The 26,581-nt window shown below is 41.3% G+C and overlaps 1 protein-coding gene across 1 annotated transcript in view; it reads left to right on the top strand.

The window, feature by feature from the left end:
- The first annotated feature begins 5,156 nt into the window (after positions 1 to 5,156).
- Positions 5,157 to 26,581, top strand: part of LOC124614011 (cytoplasmic aconitate hydratase-like) — a 321,152-nt gene continuing 299,727 nt past the window's right edge. Inside the window, exon 1 of the mRNA XM_047142827.1 lies at positions 5,157 to 5,417. Within this exon, the coding sequence (XP_046998783.1) occupies positions 5,411 to 5,417 (7 nt within the window). The 5' untranslated portion in view covers positions 5,157 to 5,410. The remainder of the gene's footprint in view (positions 5,418 to 26,581) is intronic.

Genomic DNA, 26,581 nt, shown 5'->3' with positions numbered 1-26,581 from the left:
TAAGTTATTGGCAAAAACTAGGAACAGAAGGGCCCCCAGTATGGATCCCTGTTGCACGTCGTATTCCAAGATACATTCACGTGGTGGACTGATACAATCTGCCTTTTGTTTTCCAGATAAGATTTGAGGGTTCTCAGAACAGTGTCTCCAACTCCATATCGACTGTGCTTATTTAGAAGGACCTCGTGAGGGGTGCAGTCAAATGCTTTTCTAAGGACACAAGGCATCACTAATGAAGATTATTTTTCTTCAAAACTGTGCTTTATCCTGGTAACCAGATCTAGCGCTGCTTTTGTTGTAGATTTGCCTTTATGGAAGTCATACTGTGTGTCTAAGAAGAGTTTATTAGTTTCGAAGTAATTTGGGATATCGCCCTTCTTGCAGTCTCAACGACTTTAGCGAACATTGGAATTATTGAGACTGGTCTGAAGCTTGCTACCATGCCTAGGTCACACTTGTTATAATCTGGTACTCTCTGTGAAAGTTTCAGAAAGTCGAAAGTACACCAGCACAGAGAATCTTACTAATTTACATAATTAATGATTCAGCAATATCATGGATAATTTTCTTAAGGACATTAGTCGACATCCCATATATATCCTGACTGTCAGAAGATTTATAAGATTTTACAATCTTTATTATTTCATTTTTGTTTTTGTAATTGCTTGCATTTCGTCTTAGTGCATCCTTTTCCATTTCTTACAGCAGCTGCAGGGTGTAAACCGCCTTCTCCACTGTTTTTTAGTCTTTCTGATTATTTTGCCAGCTGGTGCTGTGATTTGGAATATCAGTTTAATTATAACGTTCCATAATAATTCTCACTGTGGAGCAGTGTTGTGTCAATAGCAATATACACATGTGGAAACTATTCCACAGAATATTAATAAAATATAAGTAATATGTAACTCCAGGCTGTTTGTAACTACGAGAAAAGGCGCGTACATTTGTGAGTGAGTGGGCTGTCTAAATACTACTGCATTTGGGGATGATTGTAAGAAATTGTAATTAATGTAAAAGTCGACTATGACGAATATACAGGAGAGGTAGATGCACGTATTTTCTTGGATTTACCTTTCCTTGTGGCCTGGTTGCAAAGAATGTCAGTTATGGTGGAAATAAGAAACATTTAAAAATTATAACTAAGGGAACCAGACTTCGTTAGAAAAAGAGAAATGGTGAAGATTGCAGGTATTAATGACACAGCAAATGACCAAACTGGAAAAGATGAAAATGGTGGCCACAAAGGAAGAAAAGGTCATGTTCACCTTCCTCCATTTTTGTACTGCGCTGTCATGAAGAGCACCACTGTTATCTGTATCCATCTCATATAAATAAAACAATATTGATCCAGGAGAATATATTACCAGGCTTCCATAAATAATGATTAATGCAGAGATTTCATTTTGACTTAAACTGGTCATTATTAATAAGCTTTCATAAATATAGTACGAGGAGTCTACATTTTATGACAACCAAGAACAAAACCGAAAACGACTACTAAAGCTAATAACTGACGAGCGTGATTATGCCATTGTCTCCCATAGTCTAAAAGAGCTCTTACTTGTCTTTGATTGGCTGATTGATATCTGGCAAATATTTTACAATTTGGTATATCAAGAAATATTGAAAGGGTCTATATTCAGATCAGGGATTGCACTTATAGTGCTTCTCTCAATGTCAATAATTTGATTGTTGAAGTTATCTGGACTACACAAGCTAAATTGCCTTGCATAGGTTGTTCAGTGAACCTATCACTACTTTACTTTTTGGCTTCTTCTACATTCTTTCAATAAACTTTTTCTGCATGAAAATAATTATTGTAAACATTTCCTTTTGACTGGGATCAACTGTTGTTTTGAAGTAATCATGTAATAGCAGTACACTGTGTTTTAATTTTTTCAGTTCACTAGTATAACATGTTTTTTCTTTCAGCACATTTTGCCTATGTTGTTACATGTTCACAGGACCTTTCCTGTACTTCTGTGGTTAGAGATAGCGAAATTTAGTTTCGATGGTCTGGAATAACTCTTTAAGTGCATCAGTTGCTGCCTTTCTACTGTAGATAGTGCTGTCTGAGAAGAAATTAATATTTCCTTATTTATGACCTTTTTGTGAATATAAGTGTTTGTTGTGTCTCGCATTCATCCTTCTGTTTTATCCGTTTTGCTTCTCACTCTTCCTTCCTTCCACTTTATTAAAGCCATTACTGTACCTATTTGATTTCGTAGCCCCAGTTCACTGCTACTCATTATTGTCTTTGTTTTTGTCTTTAAATGGCACTGAACAAGTTTTACTACTGTCTGCAAGATCTTCCCTGTCTGATTTCGCCACCATCCAAAAATTCTGAAGCCATAGACTCATGCCATCGTCCATTCTATCACCATCCGAGTTTCTTATTTATTCCGCTAAAAACTTCCCCTGTTTCAGCCATAATGGTGAATTCGAATACTACAAGTTTAATAATCACCACTCATCTTGCAGAAGTATATATCGTTCAATTATAACACAATTAGCTTAAAATCCTCATATGCAATTTCACACCCAAAAATACAACAGCTACCACCAAAAATTGTGCTGCAGCAATTTCAGCCAAAACTACAAATTTGCTTCGTGTGATGATTACTTATTGTCTTGCACTTATGTGGTTACATAGTATACTATTGTCTGTATAATGAAAACTGCTTGTAATCTTATGCTCCCATATATCACCATTAAATTTTTCTTAGCTTCTTCATCGGTTTCAAAAAACATCGAGAGACGTAAAATATACAAAAAACTATTTTTTTTACTTCATTTCTCTGTTGTTGCCTGTGGTACGTCTATGGGTAGATTCTTGAGTCGTAATTTTTGACTTTGTGAGTTCCAGTTGTCATGAAAATTGAGGAAGTATTTTCTGTTGCTATGACTTTCTTTTATTTTATCCCATTTTTCTGTATCTCCACTTCAGAACATAAATTCGCATTGTTATTGCATAACATAAAAACACGACCGATTCCATCAGCAGAGGCATGCCCACTACTACTAACTCATTCTGTAGTACTAACAAGATTCCAAAGTGTTTACAAAGCAATAGAGTTTACAAACTACCTTGACAAAAGAGGAATCTTCACCAAGTTGTATCGTTATTTTGTAAATGGGTCCAGAAATAAATTTCATAATTAGCATTAGATTGTGCAATTAATAATACGAATTTTAAGTATGCCAGAATTCCGTAATTTCAAAAATTTCTAAAAAAAGAATAATTTTAACTGTATCGATTTTAACAAATTAATTTCTTTTTATACATTTTGCCTGAAATATAATACATCGTATACAAAATCATATGAAATTATTTTAGTGAAACAGCTGAGATAATTTTCACCTATACGAGATTCGAGATTAATCCTGGTATCAGCTACTTCTATAATAACAAAAGTTATGTTAGAAAAGGGTGTCCCATTACATGCTCCACGTCGTTCTCACAATTGCTAAAGTTACTCATCACCTACATTTATTTCATTTTTCATTTCACAGTTCATCTAACACCTCTGTCAGGCTGCGTGGTTCGCTACACTGTTTCCTACTTATCATATAATTGGTAGTGTCCCGTCTACCGTCCGTTCCTTGATTGGTATGTAACGCGTTTCCTCACTATCGATTTTTTCAGTTTTTTTCTCCTCATTTTCTCTTCAGTGACAATAGTTCTGATCGCTCGTCGCCACTTGTAAAGTAATGGGGAAAGGAGCAGGAATGTAATTATTATGTGCCATGTCACTCATCACTACTTTAAAGATCGTAACCATCAAAGTTTTGGAAAACAGCAACCAAATCGAAAGGTTTTGTTTCACTGGTGCACTTATTTATGACGACAAATGGTTGATAAAAACACCTGGTTTTCTTCCTTTACTTTAGTTGGCACTCTGGGTACCTTGCTCATTTCAAACAAACACACTCACTTTTGTTAGCTTCAGCTCCAGTAAATGTAATCCAAAGAGATCCAAAGACACAGTAAGCTAATTGTTATAACCTACACTACTCATTGATACAAAAAACTGTACTATGGGTAAAAGCAAATACAGTTTGACAGTAGCTTATGGCAGCAGATATATTTGACACCGGTGGCTCCGTAATCGGCACTGTGTATTGTCCTTCGGTCGCGGTGTTGATGGGCAACGAGAAAAATTTCGGTGGGCACACAGCAGGCTTACGTTTTCCTAGGTTTTGGAGAAAACTGTTGATGGCTACAACCCTCTTAGTGAAGACGACGATTGATTCATTTTGCTGATGTGCAATTAGGGAGATGATAGATGGTTCAGTGTTTGTGAATGGCCGTTTTTAAGTGGACTTAAAAGGGGTCAGTCGGCATATTTTACTGATCGTACATTCGGATGTATGTTCCTATGTGCAGACAATTATAGGAAACAAACAGGCCAAATAACTAGCCGGTTAAGGATGTTAAAAAAAGCGTGTAAGTTTGGTAGAGAGATTTGTTTGACAGTAGCTTATGGCAGCAATATCTGAAGCCGTGGATGATGCTGTATTTATGCTATACTAATAGATTTCGCCAGCGATCTAGGCATGTTACACGCCTGAATTGTGCAAATACTCGCCTTTAACGTAACTGTGCTCGCTAGAATTAGTCCGGATGGTAATGTGCTCGCATCCCATGCAAGCAAGCCCGGATTCGATTTCCGGTCGGGTTGGAGATTTTCTCCGCTCGGGGAAGGGTGTTGTGTTGTCCTCATCATCATTCCATCTTCATCACCGACCCGCAAGCATCCCAATGTGGCGTCGACTGAAATAAGACTTGCAGTTGGCGGCTGTAAACTGCCCCGACGGGCCCTCCCGGCCAACGATGCCATACTCTCATTTCCATTTTTTTTCTTTTTTTTGCTAGAATTAAAGTATACTAAAGGATTGTCGATTTGTTTACTGCGTCATCATACTTATCGTATGTTATAGGAAGGAGTGTTGACTAATGAGTGTTGGTGTCTGTCCGTATAATTTGAGACATAGTGGACGTTCTACAAATACCAGCAAGGAAATTATTTCTTTTGGTTATTTCTCCATTACAGCTCCAGTTACTTTCAACTTTGTTTGATGGAAGTTAGATTGACAGATGCGACCATGGAGGTAGAATAAGGATGCGACAGACAAACCTTTTATTCAGTGAACGCAGATGCTGTTAGACAGACGTCTGGTGGGATATCATTGGGTATTGACGTTATTTTTGACTTTTAGGTTATGCAACATCACGCGTCCAAATGTTTCCGCGATAACAGTTTCTTTCATTAGGAATGAACTCTGCCTCTTGCTGTGAACAGTTGTGAAACCATATCGTGCATGAACTATTGTGTGTCACTTTGTGAAAGCCCTTTTAATACGTAATACGAAGAGCGCACCGGCATACGTGCCTGACACCGTATCTGCGATGGCAGGTTAGAATTATTTCACTCACATTTTTATTTTACAACTTTTCACTTACTGAGGAGTATAGTATTTCTAAATTCAAGTTATGAACTACACAGTAGGTCTGTTAATACACTCAACGATTTCAATAATTGGTATAGATTGCCAGCGTGAAGTTATTTTTCTGCTTAGTTGTAGGTGTGTACCTATTTTCGAGACGAGTATATACCCGCCCGACACATTGTAGCTTAATGATTTTTAATAGACGGGGGATTAAGTTATTTCAAAGCGTCGAGTCATCAGAGTTATTCATTGGAAATGGCAGCAGAGCTGTCGCGCAGGATATGTTGCCCAAGAGATACATAATCATTTGAATCCTTGTCAGTCACACATTTCAGTGGGTAGTCATCAGGGATGAGCGTTTTCCCCTCGACTCATCGTATTTTTGAAAACGCTGATATGTCAACGTGGAATGCCAGATTCACAATACATATCATATAGGCTAGTTAAATTTATGTTAGCCTGTTGCTTCAAACTGCACAAATAGGTTTTCACCTTTCCCTTATTAATCTTAAAGTAAGTGATTTTTTTTTTTATTGCACAACCGTGCAGTCGATTTTCATAGGCTGCTTTGGAGACCGTAGAGAAATTAACACCTCCACTAATAATGAACTGTTTGGCTTTTTATTGCCCCAAGAATTATTAGACATTGAAGAACACTATCGGATAAGTGTATAGACGCATAGAATGTAATTTTGTGAATACTATTGTTTCGGAGAGAAAATAGTAACCATATAGGCCTATAGTGGAAATGACATGTTGGAACCTGCCTGCTTTGCTTTCACCTCATGTGCTAAATAGAATTATGAGAACCCGTGTAGCGCTACTTTATTTGCAGACGTGAAGTAGTTCCTCTTCAAAGTGTTTAGAAATTAGGTAACTTGTATACAGTTACAGTTTTCACTGAGGAATTTGTTCTAAATAAAATGAACTGATTTAGAAATTTATAATACAGCTTTTATGTTACTGTCTTGTATTGCAGTGAAAAGTATGTGCCAGGATGGAGTTAAGATATTAATTTTAGTTCTCTCGAGCAACTTAGAGCTTCCTGCTCAAAATGAACTTCAATTACTATATAATGCTTAAACTGCTATACTGTAAAATTATTCTTAAGCCTATATTTTTGCAGGAAAAATAAGAACTGTTTAGATGAAAACAGAAGATGGAAGAAGAAATATCTTACAGTAGACCTAGCAGTCCATTCTTGTTGCAATTTCCATTCAAATTTTTCTTTCTTTCTTTAGCCTGAAAACATTAAACAGTGCGTACTAGGCTTACATACAAGCCCACCTAAAATATGGTGTAATATTCTGGGGAAATTCTCCAGCTGCTCTGAGCACATTCAGAATCCAGAAGAGAGCAATGAGGATTATTACTGGGAGCAAACCCAGAGACTCCTGCAAACCCATCTTCAGAAAGTTGGAAATCCTTACACTGCCTTGCCCCTACATCCTTGAGACTGTAAAATCTTTCAGAAACCACATAGTGCCAACTGACCCCAGACTCGTAAAAAATACTGAAATACATGAACACAACACCAGGAAAAATGCAAACCTGCATGTTATATGTGCAAACACTCAACTGTGTAAAAAGGGAGTTTTCCACATGGGCCTCCAACTGTTCAACAATCTTCCCACTAGTATTAAGTCCATCGAAGACAACATAAAATTTAGCAAAGCCGTGAAGTCATATTTGTTGTGTCACTGTTTGTACTCTGTAAATGAATACTTAGAACAGTAATCTTGCTGTTTGCGTTAAATTGAAAACATTGAGCAATATAATACATTAGGATATTATAGGCCTATGTTAATATATGTTAACAATGTTAAATGATATTTTCCGACATCTGCAACACACTGTGTACCTTCAGATCACATGGAATGAATAAATAAATAAGTATGCTTAAATAACTTCAAGAGCCTAATACCTAGCTTACTCTACGGTGAGGATAAGGTGTAATCACATTAGGCATTTGCGATAGGGTGTGTCTTAAAATAATGCTCCATGCTTGCTTTCTGGAAAGTAGACCACTGGAGCTAATGTCTTACATGTAAGCATTTTTATTCCTTTTCCTTCACAGCATTGCAACTGTAAAATATTAATGTTACTGATTTTGTAAAATTTGAATTGACATCTTTTACAATAGATTTTAGTATTTTCTTTTATCGGTGTGTTCACCTCTGGCTGTATCATACATAGATTTCTAGATCTTTCTGCAACTTATTTCATGCATGATGGTGGTCTGGTGTGTTGTATACTGTTATGTGCTTTATGCAGTTATAATCTTTGGATTAATGTGTTGTAACAGGAAAATTAACTGAAAAAAGGCCACAGTTTTACAGTATCAGCTATGATACTGAGGAAAGGCCTGTCCATAAGAACAGTTTAAAGTATAAATTTTCGTTTGCGCAAGGTAATCACTACAAATAATTTGCTCATGAGGAAACAGAATTTCAGCAACACTTCATTGTACAAAATGATTGAAAGTTCAGAGATGTAAATGGCATTAAATGTCGAGACCTCAGAAAATATAGACTAAAACCTGACTAAAATATGTAAATAGTTGTGTTTTTATGTAATATGTTATGGTGCAACTTTATTCTGAGAGCCCTGCAATTTCTATTGTTAAAATGAAGCATAGTGAAAATTAATGTCAAATAGATGTGACTATGAACATATTTGTGGAAAAATCAAGTGTTAATCATAAATATCTGTAGAATTATGGAAGCTTAATTGTGGCCAAAGCCAGTCGTTCCTAAGGCAGTAGACATGAATTTGCTTTTGCATTTATATGGTGTTGGAAACTGTGTGGTTCCCCCCAGGGGATCCACAACTCTTTTGTGGATACGTGTGTAGCGAGCACGGGACCCGGAGCTAATGTGGCCTTCCTTCCTTTCCTGGCTGCATACCTTCCCTTCCCATATCCTTCCCCATCCCCCGTCTTCGCCCCCCCCCCCCCTCACCTCTGGCTCTTTCCTTCCCCTTCTCCCCCTCTGGGGAGTATGGTTTGTGCCTACGTCCGGAGACGGACGCTTGTAAATGTACCGCACTCTTCGCCTTCCTTGCTTGTATGTCTTCATCTTTCTTCGTCCTTCTCTTTTCCTTACCTCTTCTCTTTACCTCTTCTCTTTACCCTTTTCTCCGCTGCGGCGTTTGAGACCTCTCTTCTTTCCTTTCCCTGTCTCTTTCTTCCTCCCTGTGCGTGTCTGAAGGCCGACCCACGCACTTCCTTGCGTAGCCGGTGACGGGGTAACGCGTAATTCCCCGCCCCGGGTAGACAGGTAGGACACGTACGTACCCCCTGGTAACGGCCAGGCCCAGGGAGGGGTGATTACCCGAGCTGATACCTTCCGAAAGTGCCGATTGGTCCCTCCGTCCGTTTGTCGGGAGGTGTGACCTGAGGTGTGAACAATCACCTAAGGCGGATGTGCCCTCGGTGAGGGCCCCCACAAGGGAGGAGCGCGCCATCGGAGACGCCGGTAATCATGGGGGATTCTTCCGCAATGGTTTCCTCACCTTCCACTATGTCTGCTCACAAACGTAAGTTCACTGAGTCTCAGCCACAGACGGTTCTTCCATCGTTGCCACAGTTCCTTGTTGTTTCTCGGTCTGACGAAGGTCACGACTTTTCCACGGTCAACCCTTTCATTATTCAGAAAGGTGTCGACGCAATTGCGGGTCCTGTAAAGTCTTGTTCCAGATTACGGAATGGTACCCTGTTGTTAGAAACACACAGTGCCCTCCAGGCTCAAAAATTGCTGCGTACTTCTCTGCTCCACACCTTCCCTGTCCGGGTGGAACCGCACCGTACCTTAAATTCCTCGCGTGGAGTCGTTTATACACGCTCCCTCGATGGATTGTCTGACGAAGAAATTCAGCACTACCTGTCTGACCAGGGCGTCACCGCTGTTCATCGGGTTACGAAAAGGGTTGACTCGAACATCATTCCAACCCGCACTGTCTTCTTGACATTTGACAAAGTTCAACTCCCATCAAAAATCAAAGCAGGCTATGAGATAATTTCCGTTCGCCCTTATGTCCCAAACCCTACGCGTTGCTATCGATGTCAGCGGTTCAATCACACCAGCCAGTCCTGTTCCAATCCGGCCAAATGTGTTATGTGTGGCAAGGATGCCCATGAGGGTGCTTGTCCACCTCCATCCCCTCACTGCATCAACTGTATGGGTGACCACGCTGCTTCCTCTCGAGATTGCCCCATTTTTAAGGATGAAAAGCTCATCCAGGAAATAAGAGTGAAGGAAAAGGTGTCGACCTTTGCTGCTCGAAAGTTACTCGCCAGTCGACAGCCCACCGTGCCTCAGAAAGGAAAATACAGCACTGTCCTTGCTTCTCCTCGGCCAACGAAGGAGGCGGCCACGCAGACTTGCGACCTCACATTTAGTACCACGGTCGTCAGATCGGCCAGCGCAAAGATCGCCCGTTCAACCTCACCACTTTCGCCTGCCCACTCTTTGGCTCACCCTTCGTCGGGTTCTGCTAAATCTCAAGCCCAAAAGTCAGACGCCAAGTCTTCGAAAAAAGAGCATTCTCGTGAAGAGTTTTTACGTACTGCAACTTCACAACCATCGGTTCCTCCTTCATCTAAACATCATACCTCCAAGAAGGCTACGAAGAAACACAGTTCCTCTCCTTCTCCGCCAAGGCGTGTCCCAACTACAGCACCACCAGGCGGAAATCACCCTCGGCCATCTTCTGTGTCGCCGAGGCGCACTGCTGGTGGCCGGTCAACTGGCCGATCGTTGGTGGCAGGAGCTGCTCCTGACCAACCTATGGATTAGGATCTTCTGCCTTCGACTGAATGCCATTCCATGCTGTCGGTCGCAAGCTCTGAGCAGTCGTTGAGTTGACAGCACCCTTGGTCACGTTTCTCCATTTTCTGTTCACCCTATGTCCATTATCCACTGGAATATCCGCGGCATTCGCGCCAATCGGGATGAATTGTCGATCCTCTTACGATCCTACTCGCCGGTCATCTTCTGTCTTCAGGAAACAAAGCTGCGTCCCCATGACCGCTTTGTTCTCCCTCATTTTCAGTCCGTCCGGTATGACCTCCCCTCTGTTGAAGGCACTCCAGCCCATGGAGGACTCATGATACTGCTCCATGATACTCTCCATTATCACCCAATCCCCTTAAACAGTTCCTTCCAAGCTGTCGCCGTCGGTCTTTCCCTTTCTGGATACACGTTCTCTCTATGTACGGTATACATTCCATCGTCTACACCACTGGCACGAGCTGATCTCCTTCATCTTCTTGATCAGCTTCCACCCCCCTATTTGCTGGTTGGGGACTTCAATGCCCACCACCCGCTTTGGGGATCTCCACATCCTTGTCCACGTGGCTCACTATTGCTAGACGTCTTCCACCAAGCGGATCTAGTCTGCCTCAACACTGGGGTCCCCACATTTTTGTCTGCCTCCACGGCAAATTTATCTCATTTGGACCTTGCGGTCGGTACTGTTCCGCTAGCTCGGCGCTTCGAATGGTTCGCCCTTGATGATACACACTCGAGTGACCACTTTCCATGTGTTCTTCGACTGCAGCCTCAACTGCCATATATGCGCTCGCGACGCTGGAAGTTTGCCCAAGCCGATTGGACACTTTTTTCGTCTCTAGCGACATTCGATGACCGTCGCTTTCCCAGCGTCGACGATGAGGTCACACATTTTACCGACGTTATTCTCACAGCTGCGGAACGTTCAATACCACGCACCTCCGAATTGCCCCGGCGCCCCCCAGTTCCTTGGTGGAACGAGGCATGCCGTGACGCAATACGTGAGCGGCGACGTGCTCTTCGCATTTTCCGTCACCATCCAACTTTGGCCAACTGTATCCGATATAAGCAGCTCCGTGCGCGATGCCGTCGCGTGATCCGCGATAGCAAGAAGGCAAGCTGGCAATTCTTTATTAGCTCATTTAACACCTTCACTCCCTCCTCGGCAGTTTGGAGTCGGCTTCGACGGTTCTCAGGCGCGCCTAGTTTCTCCCCGGTCTCTGGGCTCACTGTCGCGCATGATACCTTAGTGGACCCCGTCGCAATTTCTAACTCATTGGGTCAGCACTTTGCTGAGATTTCGAGCTCTTCAAATTACCCGCCAGCGTTTCTCCCGAAGAAACGTGCAGCGGAAGTGCGACATCTTGCTTTCTCCTCTCAAAATCGCGAAAGCTACAATACTGTTTTCTCCATGCGCGAACTCCAACATGCACTCTCTTCTTCTCGCTCCTCCGCCCCAGGACCGGATGGTATCCATGTCCAAATGTTGCTGCATTTATCAACCCATAGCCTGCGTTACCTCCTTCGCCTTTATAATCGAATTTGGACCGACAGTACCTTTCCCAGGCGATGGCGGGAAGCTATTGTCGTCCCCGTTCCGAAACCTGGAAAGGACAAACATCTCCCCTCTAGCTATCGCCCAATTTCTCTCACGAGTAGTGTCTGTAAGGTTTTGGAGCGTATGGTGAATTACCGTTTAGCTTGGTGGCTGGAATCCCGCAGTCTTTTAACACCAGCCCAATGCGGATTCCGACAACATCGTTCTGCCGTTGACCATCTTGTTGCTCTCTCCACTTATATCATGAACAATTTCCTCCGGAAACGCCAAACGGTAGCAATATTTTTTGATCTGGAGAGAGCATACGATACCTGTTGGAGGACAGGCATCCTCCGCACACTGTTCTCTTGGGGCTTTCGAGGCCGGCTGCCCCTTTTTCTTCGCGAATTTATGGCAGAGCGCACATTTAGGGTGCGGGTGAACACTACTCTCTCCCGTACTTTCTCCCAAGAAAACGGGGTACCCCAGGGCTCCGTGCTGAGTGTTGTACTGTTTGCCATCGCCATTAATCCAATTATGGATTGTCTCCTTCCTGATGTCTCGGGCTCCCTCTTTGTGGACGTTTTTGCGATCTACTACAGCTCTCAATGGACCAGCCTTCTTGAAAGACGTCTTCGAGGATGTCTCGATCGCCTCCACTCGTGGAGCATCGAAACCGGCTTCCGTTTCTCACCCAGTAAGACCGTTTGTGTTAATTTTTGGCGACGTAAGGAGTTTCTTCCGCCCTCCTTACATCTAGGTCCTGTCAACCTTCCGTTTTCCGACGTCGCTAAATTCTTAGGTCTTATGTTTGACAGAAAACTGTGCTGGTCCTCCCACGTTTCCTATCTTTCGGCTCGCTGTCTGCGTTCCCTTAACACCCTCCGTGTCCTGAATGGCACCTCTTGGGGAGCGGACCGAGTGGTCCTTCTCCGCCTCTATCGCGCCTTAGTGCGCTCGAAATTGGATTATGGAAGCATAGTCTACTCCTCTGCTCGGCCGTCTATTCTTCGGCGTCTCGACTCTATCCACCACCGTGGATTACGTTTAGTGTCTGGAGCTTTTTACACCAGCCCTGTGGAAAGCCTTTATGCTGAGACTGCTGAACCTCCGCTATCCAATCGGCGGGCAGTCCTTCTGAGTCGTTATGCTAGCCATCTGTCTTCCATGCCTGCTAATCCAGCCCATGACCTTTTTTTCGACGCCTCCTTAGATGTCGGGTATGCAGGCCGCTCCTCCTCCCTACTACCCCCGGGAGTCCGCTTCCGTCAACTGCTCCATTCTCTTTCCTTCCGCTTTCCTAAAACCTTCTTGACAACCTGGGGTACAGCACCGCCTTGGCTCCGTCCCCGGATCGACTTGCTCAGAGACCTATGTCAATTTCCCAAGGATGGTACCCCTACACTTGTTTACCGTCGGGCATTTGCTGCTCTATGTGCACAAATGACGGAAGCCACATTTATTTACACCGATGGCTCGAAAACATCGTTAGGTGTAGGGAGTGCCTATATTGTTGGCGACACCCCAAATCACTTTCGGCTTCCCGACCAGTGCTCGGTTTATACTGCGGAGCTTTACGCTATTCTCCAGGCTGTCCACTACATCCGCCGCCATCAGCGGATACATTACGTAATCTGCTCAGATTCTCTCAGCTCTCTCCTAAGTCTCCAAGCTCTTTACCCTGTGCACCCTCTGGTCCACCGGATTCAGGACTGTCTGCGGTTGCTCCACCTGGGGGGCGTCTCAGTGGCGTTCCTCTGGCTCCCGGGACACGCTGGTATCTGTGGAAATGAGGCGGCCGATATAGCGGCCAAGGCTGCAGTCTCTCTTCCTCGGCCAGCTATTCAGTCTCTTCCGTTTACCGATCTACGGAGCGGTTTATGTCGCCAAGTTGCTCATTTATGGCATGCGCATTGGTCAACACTTCCCCATAATAAATTGCGGGAAGTGAAAGCCCTTCCTTGCGCATGGACCTCTTCCTCCCGAACGCGTCGTCGGGAGGAGGTAATTTTAGCTAGACTCCGGATAGGGCACTGTCTTTTTAGTCATCGACATCTTTTAAGCGGTGATCCTCCCCCATTCTGTCCCCACTGCTCTCAGCCGTGGACGGTCAGACACTTTTTAATTGAATGCCCCTATTTTAATCCGTTACGCTCCCGTCTACAGCTATCGCCTGATCTATCGTCGATTTTAGCAGATGACACGCGCTCAGCTGACCGCGTTCTGCAGTTTATTAGTGACAGTGAAATGACGTCAGTCATTTGAAGCCTTTTTTTTGGGGGGACAACCACCCCCTTTCTATAGTGGATTTTTAAGCATTCCTTCTGCCTTTAGTTTCTCAAATTTTATGACTTTGTTCCCATTGCTGCTGATTTTAAATTTCGTTTTTTTCCTGTTTTCTACGTCACGGGCTGGGCGCTAATGACCATAGAAGTTTTGCGCCCTAAAACCACAAACAAAAAAAAAAAACTGTGTGGTTACGTCTTATATATTTGGAAGCAGTGTGTTTGGGGGGAGAGGGGATTGTGAAAAACTTCAGCAATAACATTGGGAGATGAATAAATCATTAAATTTAGTCCTGGTCATATTTGTCATATGAAAAGCTATTGACTGTTTTGCAAGACTGAACGCTTTGATAGGTAAATCAGTGGAAATCCAGCAGTTGTTTTTATTCTTAGTATATTAACTTTCCTTTGGTGATACTTGAATGTAATAAAAGTAAAGTTGACTCAGCAGACTGCTTGTAAAGTATGGTCCCCACAATAACTACATAAATCTGTTCACAGAACAGATTACACATCAACTGAAATTCAGCCAGACACATCAACTGAAATTCAGCCAGATGTAACCCTATTGTTTGCAGAATTAAAAAGACCACGAAATCATAGTTATATTCAAACAAGCATTTTGGTTACTAAAACAATGTGACAAATGAGAAATTCTAGGACACTATGAAGTTATCTGCTAATTTCTTTTTACATATGCAATGCATTGTCTAGCTACACCAGTACCCAATTTTTTTTGCCAAAAATTAAATTTTAGGAATCATTTCAAATATGCCTTGAATATTTCAGCTAAAGTGATGATAGCAGGAAACATGGTGTTGTTCCCTTTATGTATATGTAACAAACATGATGGAAGTTCTAAAAAAATGCTGTTTGTACTTTTTTGACATTGCCAGAGCTTTGGATTACATAAACCACGTACTTCTGTCGGGAGAAGTAAATCTTATGGTTTTCGTGGTATCTTCTTTGTGCATGTGTAATCTTCTCTTCATAAAAGGATGCAGATCACACTGACAAAATGCACATAAGAGTAAAGCTAAACTAAGAACGTAATATTTTGTCTTATGTAATGCAGATAGTTGATTAGATTGTCATCATTGACAACAAATATTTTGATGGTACAGATAGTCAAACCCAATGAATTTTGAGGAATGTTATCTCAAGTTGCATTTACACAGAACTAAAAAAAATGTTTGTTATAGCTATGTGGAAGCACTACGTTGCAGATACGATATAATTCAGTCACCAGCTTCCTCCTACGAGTATGAAAATTCTTTTGGCACCCAACTATATACGGAGAAATGATTGTCACAATAAAATAAGAGAAATCGTAGCTCTTACAGAAAGATTAAAGTGATTGTTCTTCGTGCGCACTGTTACAAAGTGTAATGGTAGAGAAGTAGCTTAGCTTAAAGATGGTGCGCTGAACCCTCTGCCAGGCACTTAATTGTGAATTGCAGAGTAATCATGCAGATAGAGGTAAAATATGGTATGGCACAATAATAATGCTATTTGAATTGTAGAGTAATGGTGTAGACGTAGGTACAATGCTTTATTGCAAGAATATTTACACAATAAAACATTTTGCCACATTTACATGACCCCCATAATACTGCAGATATAATGTAAATATGTACCATTTGATGTTGAATTGCTAGGCGATTCAAAACTGCTAATGGAAAATAGAAATTGAAGAATAAAAAAATGTGACTGGTTGTAGTAATTTGTGGAAACCTTTAGGTAAATTGTTCTGATACTACCACATCAAATTCCTAGCCCTCCTCACCAGCATCAAACACTTCTGCATCTCCTATACCAACACAAACTAGATTTCAGTAACCCCATTGTATCCCCCTTGGTCACCAACTCCAATCTGCTGCTGCACTTTCTAAGCACATACATCCATACTTACACTTACATCACTACATTCTGAAGAAACTGGTATTAACACACACAAATTTTCTTCCTCGTAGCACTGTTGAAGATCTCGTGAACACAATATCCCGGGTCAGCCCCCAGTTGAAATATGGCATCCCGGCTATTTCACAAGTTGAAAATATGGTCACTATTTTTTTATAAACTTAAATTTGCCATATTTCGTGACAGTACCTTTTCCATTAGACGTTTGCAAGCAAATATAAGTCTTGGCTTCAGTTGTCTAAGTATGATTCCACAATGCATCGTTGTCGGCTGCTGAAAATGACGTGGTTCAACGTGTTTCTCTCATTTTGGTGTTTCAAATACAGTTTCTTCCAATGTAGTTTCTTCTTTTCAGATAATACAAAAATAATAGTTAACATAATTCAAAATTATTTATGACTGCGACCTTCACATTGTTCTTCCGTTAACACACACCAAGAGTTAGCTTCCGACTTGGACTGACTATAGTCAAAGACTACTCCAACGTCAAAGATATTTTACACAATCAGTTTCTTTGCTATTCTTCGATACATTTTCTAATAGTAATCAATATGCTTTTACTCTCAAAAACAGAAGTAAATTAACATATAATAAGACAAATTATAATAAATTCTGACAAAAATATAAGAAAACATTTTCAATTCAGTATCGACAAATACGGTAAAAAAAATAACATCTCCCAGATCCATTACAGGGTCTTGTGCTTCCAGGTGGCCTTTGTAGAAATCCATCAGTTTTTGCAGAACATCTCACAACTATTTTGCCATAGCATCAATGTCGGCCTCCTATCCAGCAGCCTTCCTCCTCCAGAAACACCAGGCTGAAGTTTCTTGCCTGTTTTGCTCTTGTCAGGTAGAGTCCTACAATGAACCTTATAATGAAAGGGTGCTTCTTCTGGCCCCATCTTCTTCCTACGATTCCGCACCTGGCCCTGATTTCATCCATAACCAATTCTCTAAATACCTCAGTCCTCCAAAATGACAATGTCTCCTTCAAGTGTTTAACCATATTTGGCTCCAAGGCATTTTCCCCTCTCAGTGGAGAGACAGTATTGTGGTTCCTATCCTTTAGCCTGGCAAGGATCTGTTGTCCCTTGATAGTCACTGGTCAACTAGCGTGACCAAAAGTCCCCTGTAAGTTACTAGAATGGATGGTGTCTCGTCGGCTCAGTTGCATCCTCGAATCTCAGGGCCTGTTATCTCCTTCCAAGTACAGCATTCGGAATGGGCTGTCTCCAGTGGATCATGTGCTTCGATTGCATACTGCAGTTTTGAAAGCCTTTTCTCAGTGCCTCCATCTTGTCGCAGTTTTCTCTTATCTTCATAAGGCCTATGCCAATTTTTATTCACCACGTCCTGTCCCACTGGTCATTCGCAGTTCAGGTTGGCACCATTCTCAGCTCTCTGCAGATCCAGGAAAATGGCATTCCACAGGGCTCCATATTCTGTGTCCTCTTTTTTTTTTTCTCAGCACTGTTAATGGACTTGTGGCCTCTGTCAGACTGTTGGTCACTCCTGCTCTGTATGTGGATGATTTCTGTGTGTTTGGTCTAGCTCCCACTTGGTGGCCTCTGCGGAACGACAGCCCCCGGTGTTATCGGGCATGCTTGCATGTGGACACTCTTTTACGGTTTTAAATTCTCTCCCCTTCTACATCTACATGGATACTTTGCAACTCACATTTAAGTGCCTGGCAGAGGCTTCATCGAACCACCTTCACAATTCTGTTATTCCAATCTCGTATAGTGCGCAAAAAGAACTAACACCTATATCTTTCCGTACGAGCTCTGACTTACCTTATTTTATCTTAGTGATCTTTTCTCCTTATGTAGGTTGGTGTCAACAAAATATTTTCACATTTGGACGAGAAAGTTGGTGATTGGAATTTCGTGAGAATATTCTGTCACAGCGAAAAACGCCTTTCTTTTAATGATGTTCAGCCCAAATCCTGTATCATTTCTGTGACACTCTCTCCCATATTTTGCGATAATATAAAACGTGGTGCCATTCTTCGAACTTTTTCGATGTACTCAGTCGTCCTATCTGGTAAGGATCCCACACCATGCAGCAGTATTCTAAAAGAGGACGGACTGACGTAGATCTGTTACATTTTCTAAGTGTCGTGCCAATAAAATGCAGTCTTTGGTTAGCCTTCCTCACAACATTTCCTATGTGTTCCTTCCAATTTAAGTTGTTCGTAATTGTAATACCTAGGTACTTAGTTGAATTTATGGCTTTTAGATTAGACCAATTTATCGTGTAACCGAAGTTTAACGAATTTCTTTTAGCACTCATGTGGATGACCTCACACTTTTCATTATTTAGGGTCAACTGCCAGTTTTTACACCATTCAGATATATTTCCTAAATCTTTTAGCAATTTGTTTTCATGTTCTGATGACTTTATTAGTTGATAAACGACAGTGTCATCTGCAAACAACCCAAGACAGCTGCTCAGATTGTCTCCCAAATCATTTATATAAATAAGGGATAGCAAAGGGCCTATAACACTACCTTGGAGAACGCCAGAAATCACTTTTTGTTTTACTCGATGACTTTCCGTCAATTACTATGAACTGTGACCTCTCTGACAGGAAGTCACTAATCCAGTCACATAAGAGACGATATTCCATAAGCACGCAATTTCAGTATGAGCTGCTTGTGTGGTACAGTGTCAAAAGTCTTCTGGAAATCCAGAAATATGGAGTCAATCTGAAATACCTTGTCAATAGCACTCAACACTTCATGTGAATAAAGCTAGTTGTGTTTCACAGGAATGATGATTTCTAAACCCATGTTGACTGTGTGTCAATAGACTGTTTTCTTCTAGGTAATTCATAATGTTCAAGAACAATAAATGTTCCAAAATCCTGCTGCATATCGACGTTAACGATGTGGGCCTGTAATTTAGTGGATTACTCCTACCTTTCTTGACCTGTGCAACTTTCCAGTCTTTGGGTACGGATCTTTCCTCGAGCCAGCGGTTGTGTATGATTGTTAGGTATGAAGCTATTGCATCAGCATACTCTGAAAGGAACCTAATCGGTATACAGTCTGGACCAGAAGACTTGCTTTTATTAAGTGATTTAAGTTGCTTCACTACTCGGAGGATATTTACTTCTACGTTACTCATGTTGGCAGCTGTTCTCAATTTGAATTCTGGAATATTTACTTTGTCCTCTTTTGTGAAGTCATTTCGGAAGGCTGTGTTTAGTAACTCTGCTTTGGCAGTACTGTCTTCGATAGTATCTCCATTGCTTTCACGCAGAGAAGGCATTGATTGTTTCTTGCCATTGACATACTTCACATACGACCAGAATATCTCTGGATTTTCTTCCAGGTTTTGAGACAAAATTTCTTTGTGGGAACTGTTATAAGCATCTTGCATTGAAGTCTGCACTAAATTTCGAGCTTCTGTAAAAGATCGCAAATCTTGGGGATTTTGCTTCTGTTTAAATTTGGCATGTTTGTTTCGTTGTTTCTGCAACAGTGTTCTAACCCATTTTGTGTACGAAGACGGATCAGCTCTGTCGTTTATTTGGTATAAATCTCTCAATTGCTGCAAATACTATTTCTTTGAATTCAAGCCACATCTGGTCTACACTTAATAATTTGGAATGAGTGGAGATTCTCTCTCAGGAAGGCGTCAAGTGAATTTTTATCTGCTTTTTTGAATAGGTATATTTTTCCCTTATTTTTTGGGATTACAATATTCAGTCTCACTATGACAACCCTGTGTTTACTAATCCTTGTATTGGTTTCGATGCTCGTTATTAACTCTGGATTATTTGTTGCTAAGAGGTCAAGTGTGTTTTCACAAGTCAAGGATGGTGGATTTGTCACCATACTGTGGTCCATCCTGATCCGGAGCTGTATCTTGATGCCTAACAATTGACCATGACCCCCCAGTTCTGTTTCTTGGGTCTCCTTTTTGACAAGAAGCTTAGGTGGTTGCCCCATATGTGTCGTCTGAAGGTTGGCTGCTTTATTGAACTCACTGCCCTTCGCTTCGTTGCCCACAACTCTGGGGCGGATTGTTAGATCTGTCTCCAGCTTTATTGGTATTATTTCTGCATCACTTTGACTATGTTTATCAAGTTTATGGATCAGTTGCATCTTCCATGCTGCTCCCCTTAAACCCAGTTCCCCATCATGGTAACTGTTCAGCCAATGGTGTCTTTTGGACTAGCCCTGTCAGTAGCATTCTGGTTGACAATGGGATCCCTCTTTTTCCAGTTCAATGGTCCCAGCTCCTGATTTCCCATGCTATCACCATCTGCTCTCCCTTGCTCACCCCTCCTCTTCTATTCTTTTTCTAGCTTCTGGCTATTGCCTACCCACTGCCCACCCTCAGGTTGGTTTACTAGTTGGGCTCTGCTTCACGTCTCCCTGCCGTGATTTCCATCTTCCCATCTTGCCCTCTTCCCCATGTTCTCTCTTGGCCACCTCCCCTCCCCCCCCCTCCCCCTTGGTTAGTTCTTCAGCCTGGGATTCCAATGGATCTCTTCCAGGATCTGATAGCCTCCATTTTTCCAATGGTGTTCCATTGTTTATTCCGGATCATGTGGGATATGCCTTCACATCTTCTGTTGGAATTGAAAACCATTTGTTGCCTGCCACATGTAGTGTGTTTACTGCAGAATTAATGGCCATCTATCAGGTCCTCTGCTTTATTAAATGGTCCTCCTTCACTCAAGTTTTGTCATGCATTGGCTCAGTGAGTACCTTTCAGGCTATCGCTCAGTATTTTCCTGCCATCCCACGGTGTCTGCCATGCGTGACCTTGCTGATCTTGGTGATACTGCTTACTTGGTTGTTTTCCTTTGGATTGCCAGGCATGTAGGTATCCTGGCTAATGAACTTGTTGATCGTTTGGCTGGGGAGGCACCCACCTACCCCACTGTTCGCCCTGACACCCCCCCTCCCCCTCCCAGAGGTGGATTTGCAGCTTTACATCAAATCCCTTTGTGCTCAGTCATGGGATGATTGTTGGGAGGCCTCCTCCCCCTCCCCCTTGGCTAGTAAACTTTGCTCAATCAAATGGACTCCTACCAGATGGCATTCTTCCCTCTGCTCTCCAGGTGGCAAGCTACCATCCTCTGCCATCTTTGTATTGGCCGTACTAGGCCCACCTCACTATGATCCATATTTTGCTTGGCTGCCCCTGCCTTTCGGCCCTTCATACTAAATATGTCCTTCCACATTCCATGTCCTGAGTTTTAGTGGATGACCCTCACATGATTACAACTCTCCTTGGTTTCCTACACCAAAAGTGGTTTGTCCTCATGGGTTTAAGTCCTTGAATTTCCCTCTGGAATTGGAGTCCCTCAGTTAGCATTGGTTATGTTATGGGGGCCTTGGCCGTGCCTTCACATCGGCCATGTGCTCTCCCCTTTTTCCTTATGTTTTGTCTGGTTTTTGGTGCACTTTTGTTTCCCCCTTTTCTTGTGTCTTCTTTGCCTGGGGTTGTCCCTGTTGTGTCATGATCGTGCTGTAGTGTGGAGATCAGGATGGGTTGGAGGCAGTGCTGGCGCTCCAACATACGTAGCATTTCTGGAGCACCCTTCCCTCGCAATTTCCCTCCACTCCCTCCTGTTCTTTCCTATTCCTGCTGCCCTTACATTCCTTTTGTTTGTTCATTTTCGCTTCCTCTTTGACTGGAATGTACTGTTTGTGATGTTCCTCCCTTGGTTTGTGCCAGTGTAGATTATGGGACCAATGACCTCCCTATTTGGTCCCCTCCCTCATCCAACCAACCATCATGCTGTGGAAGCCACTGGGTATTATTTTAGGTCATGGCTGATAGTGATTGAGGGAACTCTGATGGTGAAATGGTATGTCATGGACATCCTGCATCCTCATGTATTATCACTTATGCCACAGTATTGTGGTGCCATTTTTCAACAGTATAATGCTTGTCTGCATGTGGCATGTGTCTGTATGAACTGTTGCTTGATGTTGAGGTACTCTGTGACCAGCAAAATTCCCAGATTTGTTCCCAATAGAATGTGCAGGATTAGCTTTGACACCCTTCCCAACCAAATGAGAGCATGTGTTGAGGCAAGATGGGTGCAATTTCATACTGATAAATAGTCATGTAGCCAGGTTCTTGGTAATTTTGATTCATTTTTTTCAATCACTGAGATAACAACACTTACCCTCCCAGCTGTGCACTAAATGATAAATAACAATGTATGCCAAAAGTTTTCCAATGTGTCAAACCGTTTTAATGGTAACTCACAGCATTACTTCATCTAGGTATGGTAGCGTGGATCATTTCGGGGATGGAGTAACTTTCAACACCTTGTATTCTGTTAGTGATACTCTCCAGGTCCCACAGTAATTTTTTAATGTTTGTGATCCAGCTACAGGAATTAGTGTTTCCACAAAGTTTGTTTCTAATCAGTTCCTTTCGAAAACATATTCAAGATTAGCTATGAAAACTGAAGAAGCACCATTGTTGTCATGTATGTGCAACTCACCTATAACCAGCTTTTAATAAACTTGCATATAGACCAATTTAGTCAGTCATTTAATAGAAACATTGGTGGCCACCATGTGGCATGGTTTACACACCCTTCAGATAAACATTTGTGACCACTGAGTAAGTGTGTGTGTGTGTGTGTGTGTGTGTGTGTGTGTGTGTGTGTGTCAGTAATAAATATTCAAATATTCTACTAGGGATACTAAACTTGAGTGGGGTTAAAGGCCATGGTTGAAGTCATATATCCTAACAATAGAAAACTGGTCATGATAGACATACACAAGACTAAATTTGGAGTGGTGAAACATTAAATATTGTTTTCTACAATGTTCAGTGCTTAGCTTGCACTTGTTTTAAGCCACATAAATTTGACATTGGAGAACTGTTCAAAAGCTATTGTTTGCTGCTGAGAGTAGTATACTGATAAAGGGCACAAACATATGACATGGCCAGGAGAGTAATGAAACTATCTTAAAACTGATTTACAGTGAACAGTTTAAAAATCAGTTTTAGAAAACCTCATGTTATGCAATTCTAAACAAATAAAAATAGCTTACTGGTGGATGAGGCCTCGTGTGAACTTCTAGGCATCAGTATGGATAAATATTTGAGGTGGCACAACACATTGATAAGTTAACAAAAAAAGGCTTTTTCACTTACAAAGCTCTCTCATTACATTGACCAGGAGACTTGATTGCTAGCATACTTTATACAGTTCCAGTCAGTAATGCCATTGGAATATTCTTAAAGGCCAAAGAAGAATGTATGCAGTAATAATATTGTTTAAAGTTGATGACTAAATGTGTTGCAGAACCCTTTTCAGGGAATTATGGGATTTGTAAGTGTTGCACTTGAGACTTTTCAAGACCTTTCCAACTACGCTTCTGGCTGCCGGGGGCAGATGGTTGCAACATATTGCAAACATGTTTTGAAACACAGAAATGGCTATCTATAGCAGTGTTGGTACAGATCAGAGAAACAGTGTTTCTGACCAGTTACTGCACATCAACGCTGCATGGTACTAGCATATGTGTATATTCCAAGTTTTGAGTTTATGTGGTATTTCATTGTTTCACAAACAATGTGATATTGGGGTGTGTAAGGCAGAAATTTTGGGGTGTGACATCATGTGAGTCTTAGAAGTGCTTATAGAATGTAAGAATTGAAGAATATAAAGATAACCGTGAAAAGACGAAAGCATCCAAGGAAGGGACAAAGTGATTTGCTACTTCTTAGAAAATATTGCAGAAGCAGGACAAAAAAGCAGATGAATGAAGCACATTTGGCAAATAAGTGGCATGCAGATCGAGAGACCAGCCACTATTGCAAAGGCCAATAGCAAAGCATGAATTATAGTGTGCTGTATGAAGCAGATTAGGAATTAAAGATTGGAGTTTTCAGTGTATTTGGGTTTGGTAGCAAGCAGCTAACACTGGTTCCCCTGTCACAGTCAGTCCCAATGAGCAGTACAGAAGTGGGGAAGTAGTTCTGTATGACTGTGTCTGTGTCATTATTAAGCAATGTGGAATAAAAATTTGGTAAAGGATATATTTAAATTACATGTATTTTTTCAGTTACCTTTCCTTTAAATAGTGCTACTGTATTGACCAAAATATTAAAATCGGTGTACGAAATTCTAGTGAAGTTTGGAAACTGGTGCCATCTTCTGTATTCAGCACCAGCATCAGTAGCAGATTATACTGATACCTTCTTCTGTAATTTGTGTTAGTGCACTAAAGATGGCCACACATTCGTCTTCATTTGCTTAAACTTTTGGATATTAACAGTGCAGCATCACATGTCATTGTATTGTCTTTGTCACTAAGCATAACATAGCAGAAATCGTGAATACATTACGAAAGACATTTGTTACCTGTGTGGAGACCTTGACAGTTCGCAAACGTGTAGCAAATGAGCAAGAAACATGTTTACAATACAAGTGGCAGTGTGCATACAGATTTACACTTATGTGATAGTATCTATACATGTTAAGGGTACTTGCAGGTAATAATGAGTAAATTCAGAATGAACTGGACAATTCACTACCACAGTTCAAGTAAAAATACTGTCCATATAGACCATGCATCATAATTTAGGGTTCAGAAGGGGGATTTATGTTGTGGTGTGAAAGTTTATAATAAGTTGCCAAATTGAGAATTTCCAGATATTCAAAGACAAATAAAATCAATACATCATTAGCCACTCTTCCTACAGTTTATCAGAAAATTTGGAATCAGGGATGTAAATTTCACATAACACTAATGTTTATATTAAATGAATCTTGATTTATCCAGCATATAAATAACTGATAGTATTCTGCGTAAAGTTACATAATTGCTTTCTTAGAAGAATTGTATAAAACAAGAGTTGTTATAGAATAAGAGGAGCAGTGGCTTTTTCAAACTAGCCATTTTTCTCATTATATATGTAAACATGTGCAGGTTGTCCCAAGAGGAATGGTCAGTGTTCAGGGACATGGCAAGAATGATTATTTAAAGCAAAAATATCTAGTGCATATGGACTCTAAAATGCATACCCTAAGAGCTGTGAGCACTTGCTCATTTTCACTACTGTGAAACACAGTTCTTCTATTGAACTGGTGATCATTTCTCTTAAGGTATGCTTTTTAGGATAATGTTTAATACTCTTTATTGCTTGAATGATTGGCCAATATTTAGGTATAGGACAGGAACATTCTTCCTTGTATACCTGTATAAAGTAACTTGTAAGTCAGAGCAGACTACTACTGTTAAGTACCCCAACACTGTAGGACTGGGATGAACTTCCTGTTATAACAAATAATGAACGATGGGCAAAGATTGCTATGGAAATGGCTCAGGGTCCATAGGAAGGGGTAAAAAGATGAAGTAAAAATGTGATAAACACTTGGAGAGTGGAGCAACTGGAAGAGGATTGCAGAAAATATAGTAGTATGGAGAGCCTTTCTTAATTATGATTTTGCATTATCCGTTATACCTGATACTTCCAGGAGTGGACGTAGCAGTGTGTGCAAGAGTTGTTTCGTGAAGAATGATGACTGACACCCACCAAGCATTCATGTGAAATCTTTGTTGTATATTAACTGTGCATGGTGGCAAATAATTCAAATGACATGCTGTTTGTGAAGGCTCCGGTTCTGTGTGCACACTGGAATCAGCTCATACGTGAGCTTTAGCAAGTAATTAATTGCAGTCAAATTCTCTTGTGCTGTATGTTAGCATAACATTATTTGGTTTCTTGAAAGAATGAAAGTCACTGTAAAATTACAGCACTTAATTACAGAACAGTGTGTTTTTTTGCTGTAACATTCATGTGATCCACTTAAATGTAACAGATTGCTTCCTTCATAAATCAGTGACTGACAAACAAAACAATAGTTTCTCATGCTTGGGTCATCATTCCCAAAATGTGGTGGTGGTGGTGATTTTCTATTCCAGTTCCACAAATTCTTGTGTAGAAACAATAAATAGAGCTGCATATCTGATCAGAAACAAAAATTAATATTTAATGAATGCAACAGATTTGCTTAAAGCTTTTGATGAAGGTATTTCCACTTTGTTGTTGTCCAGACAAAAAGACTCTTATACTGTATTAGTTTCTGTGTTGAAATTGTGTGTTCTGTAGTAGAGCTTCAGTTCGGTCCCTGCTAGAGTATAAACGTATTTTGTGGAAATCAGTAGGGACTTCTTTTAAATGAAGACTGTTGGTGCAGTGAGAGTGAGATGATTGGTTTAACAAGATGGGATTATATAAAATGCCAGTTCTTAATATCTTCAGGAAAGCTCTGGAGTTGTCACCTTCTTATTGACTAGAGATTTTTCTTTTCAGTGCAACAACCTGTAAATTGTCTTGATTCCACAATTTTCTGCCTTAATTGACATTGTTAACTATGAGTTACTTTGACTCACGGTGCTGTGTGGTGATTTTTAATGCTGTAAAACAGTGGGGATGCAGCTATAACGGGAAAAGTTGTTCATTAGTTTGGCTTCTGACAGGGTACTGTGGCATGCATCTTTCTTTCTCTCATCTAACAGATAACAGTGAAGGCGTATCACACTTCTACAAACTTTTTAATAGTACCTGTCATGCCGCTTCTTGTGTTGGATACTGCCTCTC

This window comes from Schistocerca americana, chromosome 4, assembly GCF_021461395.2.
Source record: "Schistocerca americana isolate TAMUIC-IGC-003095 chromosome 4, iqSchAmer2.1, whole genome shotgun sequence".
NCBI classification, from domain to species: domain Eukaryota; kingdom Metazoa; phylum Arthropoda; class Insecta; order Orthoptera; family Acrididae; genus Schistocerca; species Schistocerca americana.
The sequence above is the reverse complement of the archived record's forward strand: the minus strand, read 5'-3'. Positions and strand labels throughout refer to the sequence as shown.